Below are 16,681 nucleotides of genomic sequence, written 5' to 3'. Positions count from 1 at the left end.
ACACATTAATGTAAAACTAATAAATAGATATTTATAATTATAGTCTAAATAATGTATGACAGTATTAGTAAATTATTACCGTTGTCTTTTATTCATAAGTGAAACAAGTTTAATCACAAAGATTGAACCGTCCAATCAGAAGGAGGGTCAGGTCTATTCGACCAATCAGGAGGCTGAGCTGATGTCTGTGCTCTGACTGCAGGAGCGAGACATGAGGACGAGTCCCGACGCTGAGGAGGTATATTCAAATAAAACATTCATAACATTAATAACATGTATTCATTTATTTATTTATTTAATATATGTGTGAAATATATTAAATATATGAAATATCTAAAAACTATGATAGATATTAACATATAAATAATATGAATGTCGTCTCCCGTCTCCAGCGGTCCGTCCGCTGCACGGCGTCCGGCTGCAGCTGTGTGTGTTTCAAACCAGGAAGTGTCCAACTCAGGTCATGTGACCGCTGTGGACACGGCTGGGTCCCACACGGTGTGAGACACACACACACACACACACACACACACACACACGTGAGGACATTTATTTAGGTTTATGTCCCACAGTCTTAGATGTCCATTCAGATTTGATCTGAACAAAACAACCAACTTCTTGAGACCTAAAATGTTAAAGCGTTCCAGTTTCTCTTCCGACTCTCTGAGCTTCATAAAGAAACTTCAGTCTGACAACGACACGATGTTGGACACACACACACACACACACACACACACACACTGCAGATGTGTTCAGTCGCCACGGTGACATGAAGTCAGGTGTCGCTGTCATCACATCACCGGGAGCATCTGGAGAGAACATCTGCACGCTAACACACGTAGATAATGTTTTTCAGGCGGTAAACGCACATCTGTTGTATGTTTTTTATTATTTTATATTTCATACATTTGAATGTGTTTTATTTTATTATCTTATCACAATATGATGTGAATATTTACTTTCCATATTCTGGTGCCGTATGAAGGAGGAGATGACAGTTGTGACTCTTCGTCGTCCTCTTCCTCTCCAGCCCTGGCGAAGCTCCAGTTCCAGGCCCAGCCTCCCTCCAGCTGCGGCCCAGTGGAGGTGGCCCTCCCTGGGCTGGTGTTCGACCTGAGCTCCCTGGTCCTCTACGGAGCTCAGGCCGTTCCTGTTCGTCTAAAGATCCTGCTGGACCGTCTGTACAGCATCCTCAGCCCAGAACAGGTACCTGTTAGCTACACAGCAGCCGATGGAAAGCTATACACGTATATGTGGTTGTGTTAGTGAAGTAATAGATTACATTTGATGATTAACAGATTACTTTTTGTCTTCTTCAGGTCGGCCACATTCTGCACACACTGGGCTGGAGTTTGGGGGATTATGTTCGAGGCTACATGCTGCAGGTAAACACACCTTCATAATGTCAAATCAATATCTAGTGTCTGATGATGAAAGTGAACTTTACTTTGAACCTTTTACCACTGAAATTAGCGCGTAAAGTTTACGAGAATAAAGTCAGAACTTTACTAGAAAACAAGTGGTAATATTGGTGTAGTGTTAGCACCGTTGGAAGTGGATCATGTTGCATTAAATCGACCAGATGAGCAACAACTTGTCCAAACTAACTGCTTTTAAGCAGATCTCATCAAACATGTGTAACTCCATCCTGATGATGCTTCTGCAAGAATTCCAGTAAATCTGTCCTTAAGTTTGTGTCCTGTTTGACTCAGAGGACTTCTGTCTCAAACACCCGGCGTCTCAAACTGAGCATGAAATCAGGATTTACACGTTTTCACTCCTCTGTTTGAATCTTTCATGTGTTCACATCAGAGTTTATTTCTCTCCAGCATCCCAGTGGGAAGGTGTTGGACCGCTGGCTGACGGCGACGCCTGAAGAAGAGCTGCTCATCCTCAAACAGTTCCTTCGCTTTGGCGAGACGCGCCCCATCGTGGAGCTGATGACGCTCCAGTGCCTCGGCCGCCTCTCTGATCCGGAGCTGATCTCCGCCCCGAAGGGCTTCCGGTCCAACGCGTCGGGGAACGGGGGAACTCCGGGAGCGTTCAGGAACACGAGAGGAGAGTCGCGTTTAGTGGCCGGCGTCTGTCGGATTAAGAGAAACAGTCCGGCTGACGGCGGCGACGCTGTCCACCATTTTGAAAACATTCCAGGTGGACCGTCTTTGCTTCTGCCTTTCCACTTCCCGAGCTCCGCCGTGCACGGTCTGGTTCCTCCCACCAAGGTGAGCACTCCTACCACCTCCCTGGTTCCACCACTAGAAACAATAGAGAGAGATTCTTAGTGTGACGTCCTCTTCTTCCTCTTCCTCCTCCTCCTGCTCCTCCTCCTCCTCTTCCTCCTCTTCTTCCTCCTCTTCCTCCTGCTCCTCCTCCTCCTTGTTTTTCTGTTACCAGGAGCTGGTTCCTCCCAGTAAGCTAACCCAGTGTCTACGGAGGCTCAGTGGGACCAAACTGGGAGAGAATCACCGTCAGGAAGGAGGAAGAAGAGAACAAGAGAATGATCCGGGTTTAAAAATCAAAGCCGACCCAGACCAGCTAAACCCAGCCCGGTCTGTATGGCATCAGGACCTCCGGTTCCACGGCGACCAGGAGCTTGAGCTTCTCAGGAGCACCTCCTCACTCTCTCCTTCCTTAAACTCCTCATTTATCCCCTCCTCCCCTCCCCCGAAGACTTCCCAGAGGCTGCAGAGCTCCTCTTCCTACTCTCTCAACCCTCTCCCATCCTTCTCCTCCTCCTTCCTCTGTCCTCTTCCTACCCCCTCCTTCTCGTCCTCCCTCCTCCGTCCTCTCCCATCCTCGTCTTCCTCTCTCCTCCGTCCTCTCCCGTCTTCCCTCTGCTCGCTCACTTCTCTTTCACCCGCGGGAGGTCGGAAGGGGAGGGTCTGCTGCGGCGTTTGTGGGAAAAGCTTCTATGACAAAGGTAAGAACCTTGTGGTGTCTCCAAGTCTGCTATACGGTGTTCCACAGGGTTCGATTCAAGGTCCTCTACTTATTTTGTGTCTTGGTGTTCCACAGGGTTCGATTCGAGGTCCTCTACTTATTTTGTGTCTTGGTGTTCCACAGGGTTCGATTCGAGGTCCTCTACTTATTTTGTGTCTTGGTGTTCCACAGGGTTCGATTCGAGGTCCTCTACTTATTTTGTGTCTTGGTGTTCCACAGGGTTCAATTCGAGGTCCTCTACTTATTTTAGATCTTGGGGTTTTAAATGGTTCAACTCAGGTCTTCAGATGTAAACAAAAGAATTTTACTTCTTAGGAGAACCGAGCCCACAACACTGTGTAGAATGGGATCTCATCTGGTCGTCATGGTGCATGTTTGGTCTGGATTTACCCGTCCTGCTGGTTTCCGGTCTAGAAACAGAACAGCTGACGTGTGAAGTCGATCCGTTTTAACCAGAGCACCGTTTTCCCTTGGTGTCTCTGCAGGAACGCTGAAGATCCACTACAACGCCGTCCACTTGAAGATCAAACATCGCTGCACGGTGGCGGGCTGCACCATGGTCTTCAGCTCGCTGCGCAGCCGAAACCGCCACAGCGCCAACCCCAACCCGCGGCTACATACGGGCGCCACCCACAGAAACGCGAGCGTAGACTCTGACGCAATGATACACAAAGACAACAACGCTCGCGAAGACGTGCACACACGTATGTGCGAGGAAAAAGACGTCAGCGACACACTTTGGGAAGAGGACGATGATGCACACATGCTAGTGCACGAACACGCCCTGAGAAACGGGTTAAACGGTCCTACGAACCCCCAACATGGTTGCCGGGACGACACGCCACCTCCATCTAACTCCCCTCCTCCTCCTCCTCCTCCTCCTCCTCCTCCTCCTCTACCCCGAACTCGCCAAGACACCAACCAGATCTTCACCTTGAGTGACGGATCTGACCTGCACACCCAGCAGGCTCCTCCTCCTCTTCCTCCTCCTCCTCCTCCCCTCCTCCCCGCTCGCGGTGCTTCCTCGCTGGGCTCCCCTCCCTCTCTCGTCCCCCTGGTCCTTCCTGTGCCGGAGGAAACCGAACGCCATCGACGCCTGCTCACCCTTCACGCCAACCGCCCTGCGCCGGCTCCCCTCCCCGACCCCGACCCCGTCACCACGGCGAGCTGCACCAGCCGGCCCGTGTCACGTGACTATGACGTCACGGAGGGGAAACGAGAAGAGGACCGTACGAGCCGGTGGGAGTCGGGTCACCCCGCGCCGAAGAAGAAGCCCAGGAAGTCGAGCATGCCGGTGAAAATAGAAAGAGAGACGGTGGAGGGGGGGAGAGACGAGGAAGAGGAGGAGGAGTGTTGAAGGATGACAAACATAAGGTGAAGGGTCAACATTGGTCTAAACCAGGGGTCAGCAACCTGCAGCTCTTCAGCTCCTCTCCAGCGGCTCCCTGGGGATTTATAAATATGGAAATGAATAACTGTTCTTTGTTTACGGTTTCATTTGTATTGATCATTGTTGTAGGTCTATGGTACGACGGTACGACGGAGTATTAGGACCACATTGAGGAAAAATAATACATCTGAGATTACGAGAAATAAAATCATAATATTATGAGAATAAAGTCATAGCTTTACGAGAAAAAAAGAAAACATGTAAAATTACTACTTTATAATATTACGACTATATGTATATATATATATACATGTATATATTTGTCAGGAAGTTGTTTTGAAACACTGCATGTTCAACAAAGCTTAAAGAAGAGGAATGTCTCAGAAAACATGGACTGATAGGACATCTTATTTATGATTTCAGCAACTGTAATAAATAAAATGCTTTTGGTTTGTTCTGTTTCTCTCTGCCATGATAAATGTGTATATATCTATATCTATATATTTATATATAGATATATACTGTATATCTAACAGCATGCTCTCCCTGTGTTCGTTGTCTGTTATTGCAATAAAAATTTCATACATTTAGCTGATGATGCTTCTGTACTTTGCGCTTTTACTCAATAAAGGTTTATTTGTTTTTATTTATCTTTTCCTTTCCTGATATTATTTTTATACTGTAAGATATTTTTTATTGAGTGATTTCTGGTAATTTGGGGGATTTTAATAAGTTGCGAAGGACTTTTATTTCAACAATTACAAAGAGCTTATATATATATATATATATATAAATATAATAAAACAGGATCATATCTTAACAAATTTAATTCTATATATATATATATATATATATATTTAGATATATGTGTGTGTATGTATATATATATATATAATAAAATAAGATCATATCTTAACAAATTAGCCTTTAAACACACACCCACACACACACATATATATATATATATATATATATATATATATATATATATATATTTAGATATATGTGTGTGTATGTATATATATATATATGTGTGTATGTATATATATATATATGTGTGTATGTATATATATATATATATATATATATATATATTTAGATATATGTGTGTGTATGTATATATATATATATATATATATATATATATATATTAATCTCCATCAAAGAAGAGGAACGGGAAGAGGAGCAGCTGGTTTCTACTCGGACGACATATAAGGTGGCACCCAAACCGGAAGCGGGTGCAGCTAGTAAACAAAGCCAGCAGGCCGTGAGTCGATGATGTCTCCATCACTCAGCTAACATCATGTCTACAGGCTCTACAGGAGAGAAAGGAGAGAAAGGAGATCTCCTCAGAGGCTTCATCGCTCAGAGACTCTCCGCAGCCTCCCAGGAGATCCTCGCGGTCGTTGACAGGATCGTATCCGGCTTCGAGGAGGAGGCGTCGGGCTTCAGAGAGCTCATCGCCCGGCAGAGCAGAGAGCTGGAGCGGCTGCAGGCTCAGCTCTCAGGTCGGCTCCGGACTCCGTTAACATATATAGAGATTTAACATTCACCCTGCTGTCAACTACTCTGCGTTCATGAAGTTACACATATTAACACGTTTCTTTATTTAAGAGGACTTATTCTTTAATTCGGCATTACTTTAATTGAGCAAAGAGCATCTATTTAAGCTTTTATTTGTTTTTATTAATCTTTTCCTTTCCTTACAGTTTATTTACTGTATAATTTATTTTTATATTATATTTTTATACTGTAAGATATTTTTTATTGAGTGATTTCTGGGAATTTGGGGATTTTAATGAGCTGAGAAGGACTTTTATTTCAACAATTACAAAGAGATTATATATAATAAGATCATATCTTAGCCTTTAAAAACACACACACACACACACAGACATATATCTATATATATATATATATATCTATATATATATATATAGATATATCTATATATGTGTATATAGATATATATCTATATACACATATATATGTTTAATATGAATATATATACGAATAATATTAATATTAAATGTATCAAACTTTTTTTTATGAGTAGAAGTTAGTTTCAGTGAGCTAGAATAAACACATTTTTAAAATAAAGTCCCTATAATCACACACATTTAAAAAAAAAAAAAACTATAATCACACAAATTATTAAAAAAACAACAACCCTATAATAACACTTTTTCTCTTTAAATAAAACCCTATAATCACACACATAAAAAAAGAAAAGCCCTATAATCAATCCTTTAAAAAAAAAAAAAAAAGTCTATAATCACACTTAAAAAAAAAAAAAAAAACTATAATCTCACACATTTAAAAAAATAAATAATAAAGCCCCTATAATCACACATTTAAAAACCCCCAACTATAATCACACTTTAAAAAAAACAAACTATAATCACATACACTTTTTTTAAATAACCCCCCCCCCCCTATAATAACACACATTTATAAAAAAGAAACGACCTATAATCTCACATTTTTTCAGAAATGTGAAGTGGAAATAATTGATTTTTGTCTTTTGTCCAGGTGTGAAGGGCAGCAGGAGCCTCGGCCATGTTGAGGAAGAGGAGAAGGATGAAGATGAGGAGCATCCAGAGAACCTGGAAGACTCGACTGATCAAACTCCATCAAGGTTCCTCCATAAACAACCAGAGTTCTCACTTCAGTTTTTATTAGGAGTCAACATTTTAAATAAAATGAATTAACCTCCAGTCGATCTTCCTCTTTCAGGTCTTTTCCCCCCCGATGTTACTATAAGAGGAGGAAGTCTGGCAGACCTCAGATCAGTAAAACACAGAACCATGTAGACCTCAGGATCCGGATCCTGGAGGACTCTCAGACCGCCGTGCTCTCAAACAGCGGTGAGTTTAAAACTGTTTCTCGAGGACGTCTGGCAGTAAAAACTAAAACCTGAGAGATCGTCGTGTTTTATCGTCGTCTCTCCTCCGATCAGTTCTGAAGAAATGTCCGATGCTGAAGCTGAAGTGTCCCCGAGACCTGCGGGAGGACGACTTCCTGGACTTGCTCAGGTCCACCTTCCCCCAGCTGTCCGGGGACGACAAACCTTTCGACGTGTTGACGTCGGACAAGAGACGGAGACTCCAGCTGCTGAGAGTGAAGACGCTGACGGCGGAGGAGATCCACAGAAACATCAGCTGCTCCGGATGGAAGTCGACTGTCTACATCAGACTGAAGGTGACCTCTCTCTCTCTCTCTCTCTCTCTTCACGTTCAGGTTTCTAACAGTAGACGTCACTTTTATTGAAATTAAATGAGTTTTATTTTTCTAGACACAAAGAGAACGTCAGCTCAGAGAAGAAGAGATTCATCCTCTCCAGATAAAAGACTCTGAGGACTCTGAGTCCACCGCTGCCCTGCAGACGTGTGACGGAACCAGACCTGAGACGAGGTAAGTCACAGGAAATGTCACTAAAAGGTGAAACATACACGAAGTGGCTAAAAGTATGTGGACACTTTATATAATAACTCTCTATAAGAACCCTTAAAGAATGAGAACAGGTTGGTTAACGTCCCACCTCTGATAAAAGAACAGGTTCTTCAACCTTTTCAACTGTCTCCCACCAGGACGGTAACTGTTCAGGTATTCACGCTGAACTGCCACGGTACAGGTTCACGGTCCGGATACACGGTATGTAGATTGATTTCTGGACCAAAGTTCACAAGCGTGAGTTCCGCCCGCAAACCTTTACGCTTCGTCCACACTGGGAACGTCGGGAGCGCCTGGCGGCTGCGTAGCGTGGCGTGATTGAGGCGTTGGGTGTTCACACCAGCTGCGTTTCTGCTGCTGCTGTCAGCTCTTTCTTTCTACATAGTGTTTGTCTTTCATAATGTCCATTTCATTTCATTATAAATGTAATTTATATTTATTTTAGACAGAGAAAGGTTAAGAAACGTGTGGTAATTCGTAAATAATAGTAATAATCCACCATTAAAACCCCGTACTATATTCATTCATGGAGCTCTCCAAGTCACTGCATGTTCTACAACACTGTCCTGCACATATTTCAGAATAAAAGCCTCGTGTTAACAAATGAAGGAATTCTGTCAACAGAAAAAAAACTGCTTGAGGGCTTTTATTTTTAAATGAAAGCAGGAAGTATTGATTTAAAAATAAGTCTTTACTTTTTTTAATTTCCGTGACATATTCTACAGATAGAGACATTGAAACTGTAGTAATGTTGCTGGTATGACGTCAATATACAGTCAATAGAATCTATGAAATCATGGCACTTTCTATCAGTAAATGTGTACTTCATACTGTATCCGTGTCTCTATTTATATCTCTGATTCTCCAATATGCTGATGACATACCCCTAATTTTGTCATGAAGGAGGTTAAATAACGCTCCAAACTTACGCTAAATTTTGACAAGGAAAAACTGTCACGACCATTTTCAAAGGGGTCCCTTGACCTCTAACCTCCAGATATATGAATGTAAACAGGTTCTATGATTACCCACGAGTCTCCCCTTTACAGACATGCCCACTTTATGATAATCACATGCAGTTTTGGGGCAAGTCATAGTCAAGTCAGCACACTTGACAGCTGTTGTTGCCTGTTGGGCTGCAGTTTGCCATGTTATGATTGGAGCATATTGTTTTATGCTAAATGCAGTACCTGTGAGGGTTTCTGGACAATATCTGTCAATGTTTTGTGTTGTTCATTGATTTACAATAATAAATATATACATACATTTGCATAAAGCAGCATATTTGTCCACTCCCATGTTGATAAGAGGATTAAATACTTGACAAATCTCCCTTTAAGGTACATTTAGAACAGATAAAATATGTGATGAATCACGATTAACTATTTGAATCGATTGACAGCCTTATTAACTACACAATACGTAAACTAATCGGACCCCAAATGTGATGCTAACGTTAGCTGTTGTAGCGAGCCCCGTTCCATGACCAACATATAACAAAAGCAAGTGCATATCAGCTTCATCACCATCTTCATCGTATCCCAGCTGCTGAGCGATCTCATGCCCGATGTTGTCCTTAATTTGGTTGTTGACCAAAAGAATTAGTCCGACTGCCTGTTACACTGCCCATCGTTCTGAAAATACACACTCTCTGTGCAACAAACGAATGGCTAATTATTATTCAGAATGACGGCGATTAGTTGGAACAAAGGATTTCATTGATCCAATATATATATCCTATAATCCACTGAAGTCAATGTCTGTCTTTCCCCCCTGCACAAATGTCCCGCAGGGCTGTGCAAGCCTTCAGAAGAACCTACAAAATCAGTTTTTATAAATTTTCGTCCAAATTTTCGGTCGAAAATTCGTGCCGTAGGCCCTTAGCAACATTCAGCACAAGAAGCTAAGTGGAGTGTGAGTCAGGAACACTGGTGTGCGGCGGAGCTGGGAGATTCACCTGCAGGTTCCTGGTCAGCTACAACAGCAACAGAGAGAGAGTTGTGTTTTAAGACCCAGACACACCAAGCCGACATCAAAGAACCAGCGGCGATGAAGGCCGACTGTTGCGTCGCGTCTCATTTGTCTTAGCCAACAAGTTACACTTGAACGCACCGCAAAGACTACAGCCGACGGCCAGTTAGCACGTATGTTCTGCGCCTGCGTGAGCGTAAATAACTCTCCACGCCAGCAGGCGGCGGCGGACGCTACAAAGTGAAAGAGTGTCAGCTCAGAGCAGCAGGAGTCAGATTTCACACACAAGACGAGAGAGAGTTGACAGACGAGACGGTGGAGGATGATTTGGTGTCGAAGCGAAAACCTAAAGCACCTATTTGGCAATATTTCACATTTAAACCCAACGCTATAAGGGTACCTTAACGGCGCGGGGTGGAAACCTGCAGCCTCACAGTGAAAGCTGGACCGGAGAAGCCAGACATACAGCATCCAACGGTAAAGATCAAACTCAGCGCTCAACAGATTTGGAGTGTCATCTTTTCTTGTTAAATGTTCGGTGTAATCTGTAACACCGGCGTTATCACGAGTTTATTAACCGGTGGGAAGATTTTGCCCACAATCACATCCCGACATCCCACTGTTTGACGATCACTTGTGTGTCGTCCAGGTCATGAACTCCCTCAGGAACAGTTGTTGCGCTGACGTTTCTGAGTATGACCCGCTCTACAGCAGTGGGGATATTCTCGGCTTTTATGCACCACCAAAAGAGACTGATTAGAAAAGATGTTCACATACTTTAGGCCGTAAAGTGTTGTATAACTTACCGCCAACATATAATCAGACAGACTTTAAACACCTGACTTCTGTGTCCATCAGCTCAGCATCACAACAACTCGACATGGAAACGGAGGAGGCTGACGATGAGGATCGGGGGATATCGGAACCGGCTGAGAGTAAAGGCGACGGTAACGATGAAAAGGAAGAAGAAAGAGAAGAAGCGCATGACAGCGATGACGATTGGAAACCAGACAAGAGCGACGAGGAGCTGAAAGAAAGTGACTCTGAACTGCAGTCTGAGACGATGACAAAGAAGGAGAAAGCCAGACGTTCTGGTGTCAGGACCGCCAAGTCAAAGACTGAGAATGACGTCCTCTCCTGCAGAGTCTGCGGAGCTCTGCACAGATCAGATGTCGAGCTCGTCAAACACGCCTGCGGTCACGTGGACGATCCGGGAAGTCTTTGCGGAGTGTGCGGAGAGCTTTCAGAGTCCGCGGAGGCGTTGAGGGATCATCTTCAGAGTCGCCACAAAACTGACGACTGTCACATCTGCGGAGAGTCTTTCCTCAGCGTCCTCAGCCTCGACGAGCACGTGGCCGCCCACTCGGGGGAGAGACCGTACAAATGCGATGTTTGCCGTGACGCATTTGCATTGAAGGCGTCCCTGGAGAACCACCAGAAACTCCATCAGGCCGGTAAACTGAACAAATGTTACACTTGCCACAAAGTGTTCGCACTGAAGGAGCAGCTAAAAGCTCACCGCAAGACTCACACCAGCAAAAAGACGCACCTCTGCGGCGTGTGCGGCAAATCCCTCAGCGACTACAGATCTTTATCCCGCCACAAGATGACCCACTCCGGGGAAAGACCTCACAGCTGTCAGATTTGCGGGAGGCGTTTCAAACTTCCGGGGACGCTGAGGCAGCACGAGAAGATTCACACGGACCGAGAGAGATCGTACCTCTGCGATGTCTGCTGCAAAATGTTCCTGACGAGCAAGCAGCTGCAGATCCACATGAGGACGCACACCAACGAGAAGCCGTACCACTGCGGCGAATGCGGTAAAGGATTCACCACCAAGGGACCGTTGACGATTCACATGCGGGTCCACACCGGAGAGACACCGTACTGCTGCCCGGACTGTGGCTGGTCCTTCAAACGCAAGATCAATCTGGATAACCACGTGACTGTCCATTCGGGCCTCAAACCGTTTGTTTGTGGGATTTGTGGGAAAGCTTGCGCTCGCAAAACCTACTTGACGGTCCACATGAGGACCCACAACGGAGAGAGACCATACAAGTGTACCATCTGTGACAAAGCCTTCACTCAGAGCCACTGTCTGAAAACACACATGAAGAGCCACCTGGTGGCCGAAGCTGCGACGTGACACTGACAACGGACCAAACTCGTATTTTAATTTTCTCCTGTGAGACTGTGAATTATTGTTTTCTTAAGTTATTGTTTTTGTACACTGTGAGAAGTTCACTGCATGTCGCGCTGTGCGGGATGGCTCAAATAAAATCGGTCTGTATAATCTCAGAACTGTAGTGTTGTGATATACGCAAGTAGTAAAAGAAGAGGGTAACACTTTATAATAACTCATTTATTTTTCATTATTTATTTGTATTATTATTCATTATCTAATTATTAGTAATGCTATAATTTGTTGTTTTAACAGTTTATTATTTCACACATTATAACATTTTATATACTATATATATAAGTATTTGTTAATGATTAAGATATTATTTGAAAACCTTAAAGAAATTGTTTATAAACCATCTATAAACATTATTTGGATCACTATTATAAAGTTGCCACTGATAATTATAATTTGTTAAATGGTTAATACATACTTTCTAAAGCATCTATAAACAATATTTAGATAGTTAATAGTTTGTAAATGGTTAATAATTGGTTTCTGGTCTATATGTAATGTTTATAGATGTTTTACAAACGATTTCTTTAAGGTTTACAAATCATTTGGTAATTATTAACAAATACTTAATATAGTATATCAAATGTTATATTGTGTGCAACAATAAACTGATAATTAATACTTATTAGCTATGATACAATATAGAATTTATAAATTAATTATAGCATTATCAATAATTAGTAAACATCAATTATCATTTCATTATTTAACAGTGAAATAACTTAACTATCAGTTTACCATTTATAAATGATGGTTATTATAAAGTGTTACCAAAGAGAGACTAAGAATCTACAGCCACGCTAGCAGCTCTGTGAGACTGTACGTAACCACCGTGGTGCTTTGAGTTAAATGCTATCAACATGCTCACAATGATGACGTAAAATAAAATGCTGATGTTAATGTTAACAATGTTCACTGTCTTTATTTAGTATGTTAGCATGCTAACATTTGCTGAAATTAAACTCAAAATACACAAAGGTTTTTAGTCATAAACCAAAATATTGCATAAAGTCTACACGTATTGTCTGTTGGGTCGCCCCACAATAACAGAAACAGTTCACTGGATCAAAAAACAGATTTGATATCGTCGTAGAATCCTACTTAACAGACCACTAATCTTTCGGTTAAATGGTGTCTGTTGACAAACCGTTGTGGATGATGGTCCTGAATCCAGCCTGCTTGCATTTAGTAATGGTGTACCACAGGGATCTATTCTTGGTCCTTTGCTATTTACATAATAAATAACATTATTATTCCAAACCAGTGCTGCAACGTCCGTTTTAATGCAGATGACACAATTCTATATATCTGTGATCGTACTCCAAACTAGGTTTTTAGTCATATTCAGTCTGATTTCCTTCTTAAAAGATTGTTATGTTTTTGATAGTTTAGAATTAGCCGTTTATATCTACATATGGAGTGGGTCCTCTTCATGAAGCCGGCCACCAGAACGGACAAACCAAACACTGAAACATTTGATATCGTCGTAGAATCCTACTGAACAAACTACTTAATAGTGCTGCGTCCGATTTTATGCAGATGACACAATTCTATATATCTGTGATCGTACTCCAAACAAGCCTTTAGTCATATTCAGTCTGATTTCCTTCTTAAAGGAACAGTGTGTAACATTAAGGGGGATCTATTGGCAGAAATGGAATAGTATATTAATAAGTACTGACCAAATGTATCTTAAGACATATCTGTGATTAAGATGTGAAGAACAGGAGAGCACAGGATTGTTTTGGGGATTTTGCAATTCATATTTAATGGTACTTTTTCACGGTAAATTACAACAGGCAAATTTATTTATCACATCATTGTGTCACTAGGGGTTCAGATCACAGGTACAGCAGCACCGCTATTTGAATATCATAACAATCATCAGTTTGTCATCTGTGCTGCGTGATCTGTAGAGAGATTGTACAACGGAAATACAATCAGAGTAAATTAATGTGACATTTATTCTTTTGTTTAAATACAGTAATGTTATACATGATTATATCACAATATCATTAAACCACATTATTTATTATGTTAATAATATTAAATACATTATACTATAACTTCACTGATTAGTGCACACATAAGTTCATCTTAAACATCTTAAACATTTCCAAAACATTAATATATATTTTCCATACAAAATGTAAATAAAAGTCCAAGAAAAACTATCTTCAAAAGCTTTAATTTACATCTGTGCCAACGATGTGCCAGTCGTTAACTACGGTTCATTTAATCAGTCCATTAAGATGAACATTTGACAGGATTCAAATGACTCCTAAACAAACAGGTGTGTATTAAAATCAAATCCTGTCATTTAGACAACACACTTGTCTCTCTGTCGGTGTGTGTGCATGGCTGTGTTTTAATCACACTTCACCCGTGACTCCAGTATTGGACCATATTTCCTGCCAGATTTTGAACATAAAGTGCAAATATTTTGTTGTCCAGGACAATCTGAGATGACGTCGCGCCGAAAATCAATGCAGAGAGGGACAAGTTCACTTTCCAGATCTTTAACATTATTAAACATACACTTTTAGCTTGAATTTGTCATTCAGTCTTATCACATATGTCTCATTAGTTGGTCTATTATTGTTTCCTTTATACATAAATAACAATATTCTTCCAAATCAGTTCTGCAACATACATTTTTATGCAGATGACACAATTTTTTATGTCGATGGTTTCACACCAAATTAATACGTGGTATTCTCTTACCGTATAAAATAAAATACATTATACTATAACTTCACTTATTAGTACACACAAGTTCATAATCTTAAACATGTTAAACTTTCCTAAACACTAATATTAATTTCCAAAACATGAACAAAAATCTATGAAAAACAGTCAACAGTGCTTAAAATCAATGCAGGGTTACTATTTCATTTTGCAGAGCTTTAACATCATTAAACATACACTTTTACTTTGAATTTGTCATATAATGGTATCTCATATGTCTCATTAGTTCAGGCTTTACCATGCAGCGTAGCTCTAGAGATGTAATCTTGAATATATCTCAGCAACTTTAAGATAGATTGCCTTGAAATTTTGTACAGATATTCGGTCCCGTCATCAAGTCAACATTTTAATTTGTCTAGTACTTTGATTCGTAAACCAATACCTGCAAGACTAATCACATTCCCATCAGCCTCAGCTGTACTTATTGGTTTGTTTTTAGTGCCTAGCAGCAAATATTAGCATGCTAACACACTAAATGGTGCTATTATTGATGGTGTTGAATTAACACCACTTGCTATCAGTAACGGGGTGCCACAGTAGTCTCTTATTGGTCTTTTACTATTTTCTTCATACATAAATAACATTATTCTTCCAAATCTGTGCTGCAACATACATTGTTATGCAGATGACCCAATTTTATATGTCCATGGTTCCACACCAAATTAGTACGTGGTATTCTCTTACCGTATAAAATAAAATACATTATACTATAACTTCACTTATTAGTACACACAAGTTCATAATCTTAAACATGTAAAACTTTCCTAAACACCAATATTAATTTCCAAAACATGAACAAAAATCTATGAAAAACAGTCATCAACAGCTGAATATACATTGGAGACGCAGAAAGTGACTATTTCATTTTCCATCTTTAACATCATTAAACATACACTTTTAGCTTGAATTTGAAATTCAGTCATATCACATATGTCTCATTAGTTCAGGCTTTACCATGCGGCGGGGCTCTAGAGATGAAATCTTTTATATATCTCAGCAACTTTCAGATGGATTGCGTTGAAATTTTGTACAGATATTCATGGTCCCGTCATCAAGTCAATATTTTAATTTGTCCAATACTTTGATTCGTAAACCAATACCTGCAAGACTAATCACATTCCCATCAGCCTCAGCATTTTTTTTTTTAATGCTTAGCAGCAAATATTGGCATGCTAACATGCTAAATGTTGCAGGTATTGAAGGTGCTGAATTAAGACCTTTTACCATCAGTAATGGGGTGCCACAGGGGTCTATACTTGGTCAATTACTATTTAAATAAAACAGAAATTACATTATTCTTCCAAATCTGTGCTGCAACATAAATTTTTATGCAGATGACACCATTTTATATTTCTATGGTTACACTCCAAACCAGTATGTGGTATTCTCTACATCTACCTGCTTCTTACCATCCTGTTAGTAACACTTTAAATGGTACCCATATGACTCTTGCTGACTCACAGAAACACCTGACAGAAATATTTAAACTTGGTTTTAATTTGAGAATTTACGGTATGATGCTCTCAAATGTAATCTTACCCTCATCCTGATTCAGTGTTTTGTTTACAGCATTGTAATTTTCCTGCCCGGTGTAGAAACAGCAGAGGTAAGACCAAACTGCTGGGCAGTGAGAACCACAAAGCGGACATCAACATGACACATGCTTCACTAATCACAGATGAATTGTACATCACAGTAGAAAACAGATTCCCCCCAAACTGTAACAGTAGCACTGCCATTATAGCCATGATGGTGTAGAAAGCCCTCTGCTTTGATTGGTCAACCCGCTCACGGTTCCCACCCACTTCCCCCGGCCCTGGACGCTTGAGAGCGCAGAGAACTGAAATGCTGCAAAAAGAGACAGTAATTAAAAGGAAAACGATAACGCAATAATAAAAGATCAAGTTGAACTCAGAGCTGGATATATAAATTTCAGCTATCCATCCAAAGCTCAGTAACCAAACACATCCAATGCTGATGTT

At 41.1% G+C, this 16,681-nt stretch overlaps 2 protein-coding genes across 2 annotated transcripts; both read left to right on the top strand.

Annotated features, from left to right (window-relative positions):
* Window positions 1-211: 211 nt before the first annotated feature.
* On the top strand, window positions 212-4,506 carry LOC141761351 (zinc finger protein basonuclin-2-like). Its single transcript, XM_074624688.1, has 7 exons — window positions 212-238; window positions 393-498; window positions 1,031-1,206; window positions 1,320-1,385; window positions 1,830-2,222; window positions 2,395-2,920; window positions 3,426-4,506. Exons 1-7 carry the CDS (start codon window positions 212-214, stop codon window positions 4,295-4,297), a joined length of 2,166 nt encoding a protein of 721 aa, XP_074480789.1. The 3' UTR covers window positions 4,298-4,506.
* Window positions 4,507-5,518: 1,012 nt separating this feature from the next.
* Window positions 5,519-12,854, top strand: LOC141761005 (uncharacterized). Its single transcript, XM_074624190.1, has 6 exons — window positions 5,519-5,838; window positions 6,863-6,968; window positions 7,067-7,197; window positions 7,290-7,531; window positions 7,626-7,744; window positions 10,613-12,854. The coding sequence occupies exons 1-6, from the start codon at window positions 5,634-5,636 to the stop codon at window positions 11,898-11,900; spliced, it is 2,091 nt and encodes a 696-aa protein (XP_074480291.1). The 5' UTR covers window positions 5,519-5,633; the 3' UTR covers window positions 11,901-12,854.
* The last annotated feature ends 3,827 nt before the right edge of the window (window positions 12,855-16,681 follow it).

Source organism: Sebastes fasciatus, chromosome 22, assembly GCF_043250625.1.
Source record: "Sebastes fasciatus isolate fSebFas1 chromosome 22, fSebFas1.pri, whole genome shotgun sequence".
NCBI classification, from domain to species: domain Eukaryota; kingdom Metazoa; phylum Chordata; class Actinopteri; order Perciformes; family Sebastidae; genus Sebastes; species Sebastes fasciatus.
The sequence above is the reverse complement of the archived record's forward strand: the minus strand, read 5'-3'. Positions and strand labels throughout refer to the sequence as shown.

What these genes read in the sequence shown, in the direction of transcription:
- LOC141761351 (XM_074624688.1), top strand. Translation starts at nt 212, where the DNA reads ATGAGGACGAGTCCCGACGCTGAGGAG. An exon ending in GCATCCTCAGCCCAGAACAG is followed by an intron (nt 1,207 to 1,319) that starts GTACCTGTTAGC and finishes TGTCTTCTTCAG; the next exon opens with GTCGGCCACATTCTGCACAC. An exon ending in TTCGAGGCTACATGCTGCAG is followed by an intron (nt 1,386 to 1,829) that starts GTAAACACACCT and finishes ATTTCTCTCCAG; the next exon opens with CATCCCAGTGGGAAGGTGTT.
- LOC141761005 (XM_074624190.1), top strand. Translation starts at nt 5,634, where the DNA reads ATGTCTACAGGCTCTACAGGAGAGAAAGGAGAGAAAGGAGATCTCCTC. An exon ending in ACTGATCAAACTCCATCAAG is followed by an intron (nt 6,969 to 7,066) that starts GTTCCTCCATAA and finishes TTCCTCTTTCAG; the next exon opens with GTCTTTTCCCCCCCGATGTT. An exon ending in GGAACCAGACCTGAGACGAG is followed by an intron (nt 7,745 to 10,612) that starts GTAAGTCACAGG and finishes TGTGTCCATCAG; the next exon opens with CTCAGCATCACAACAACTCG.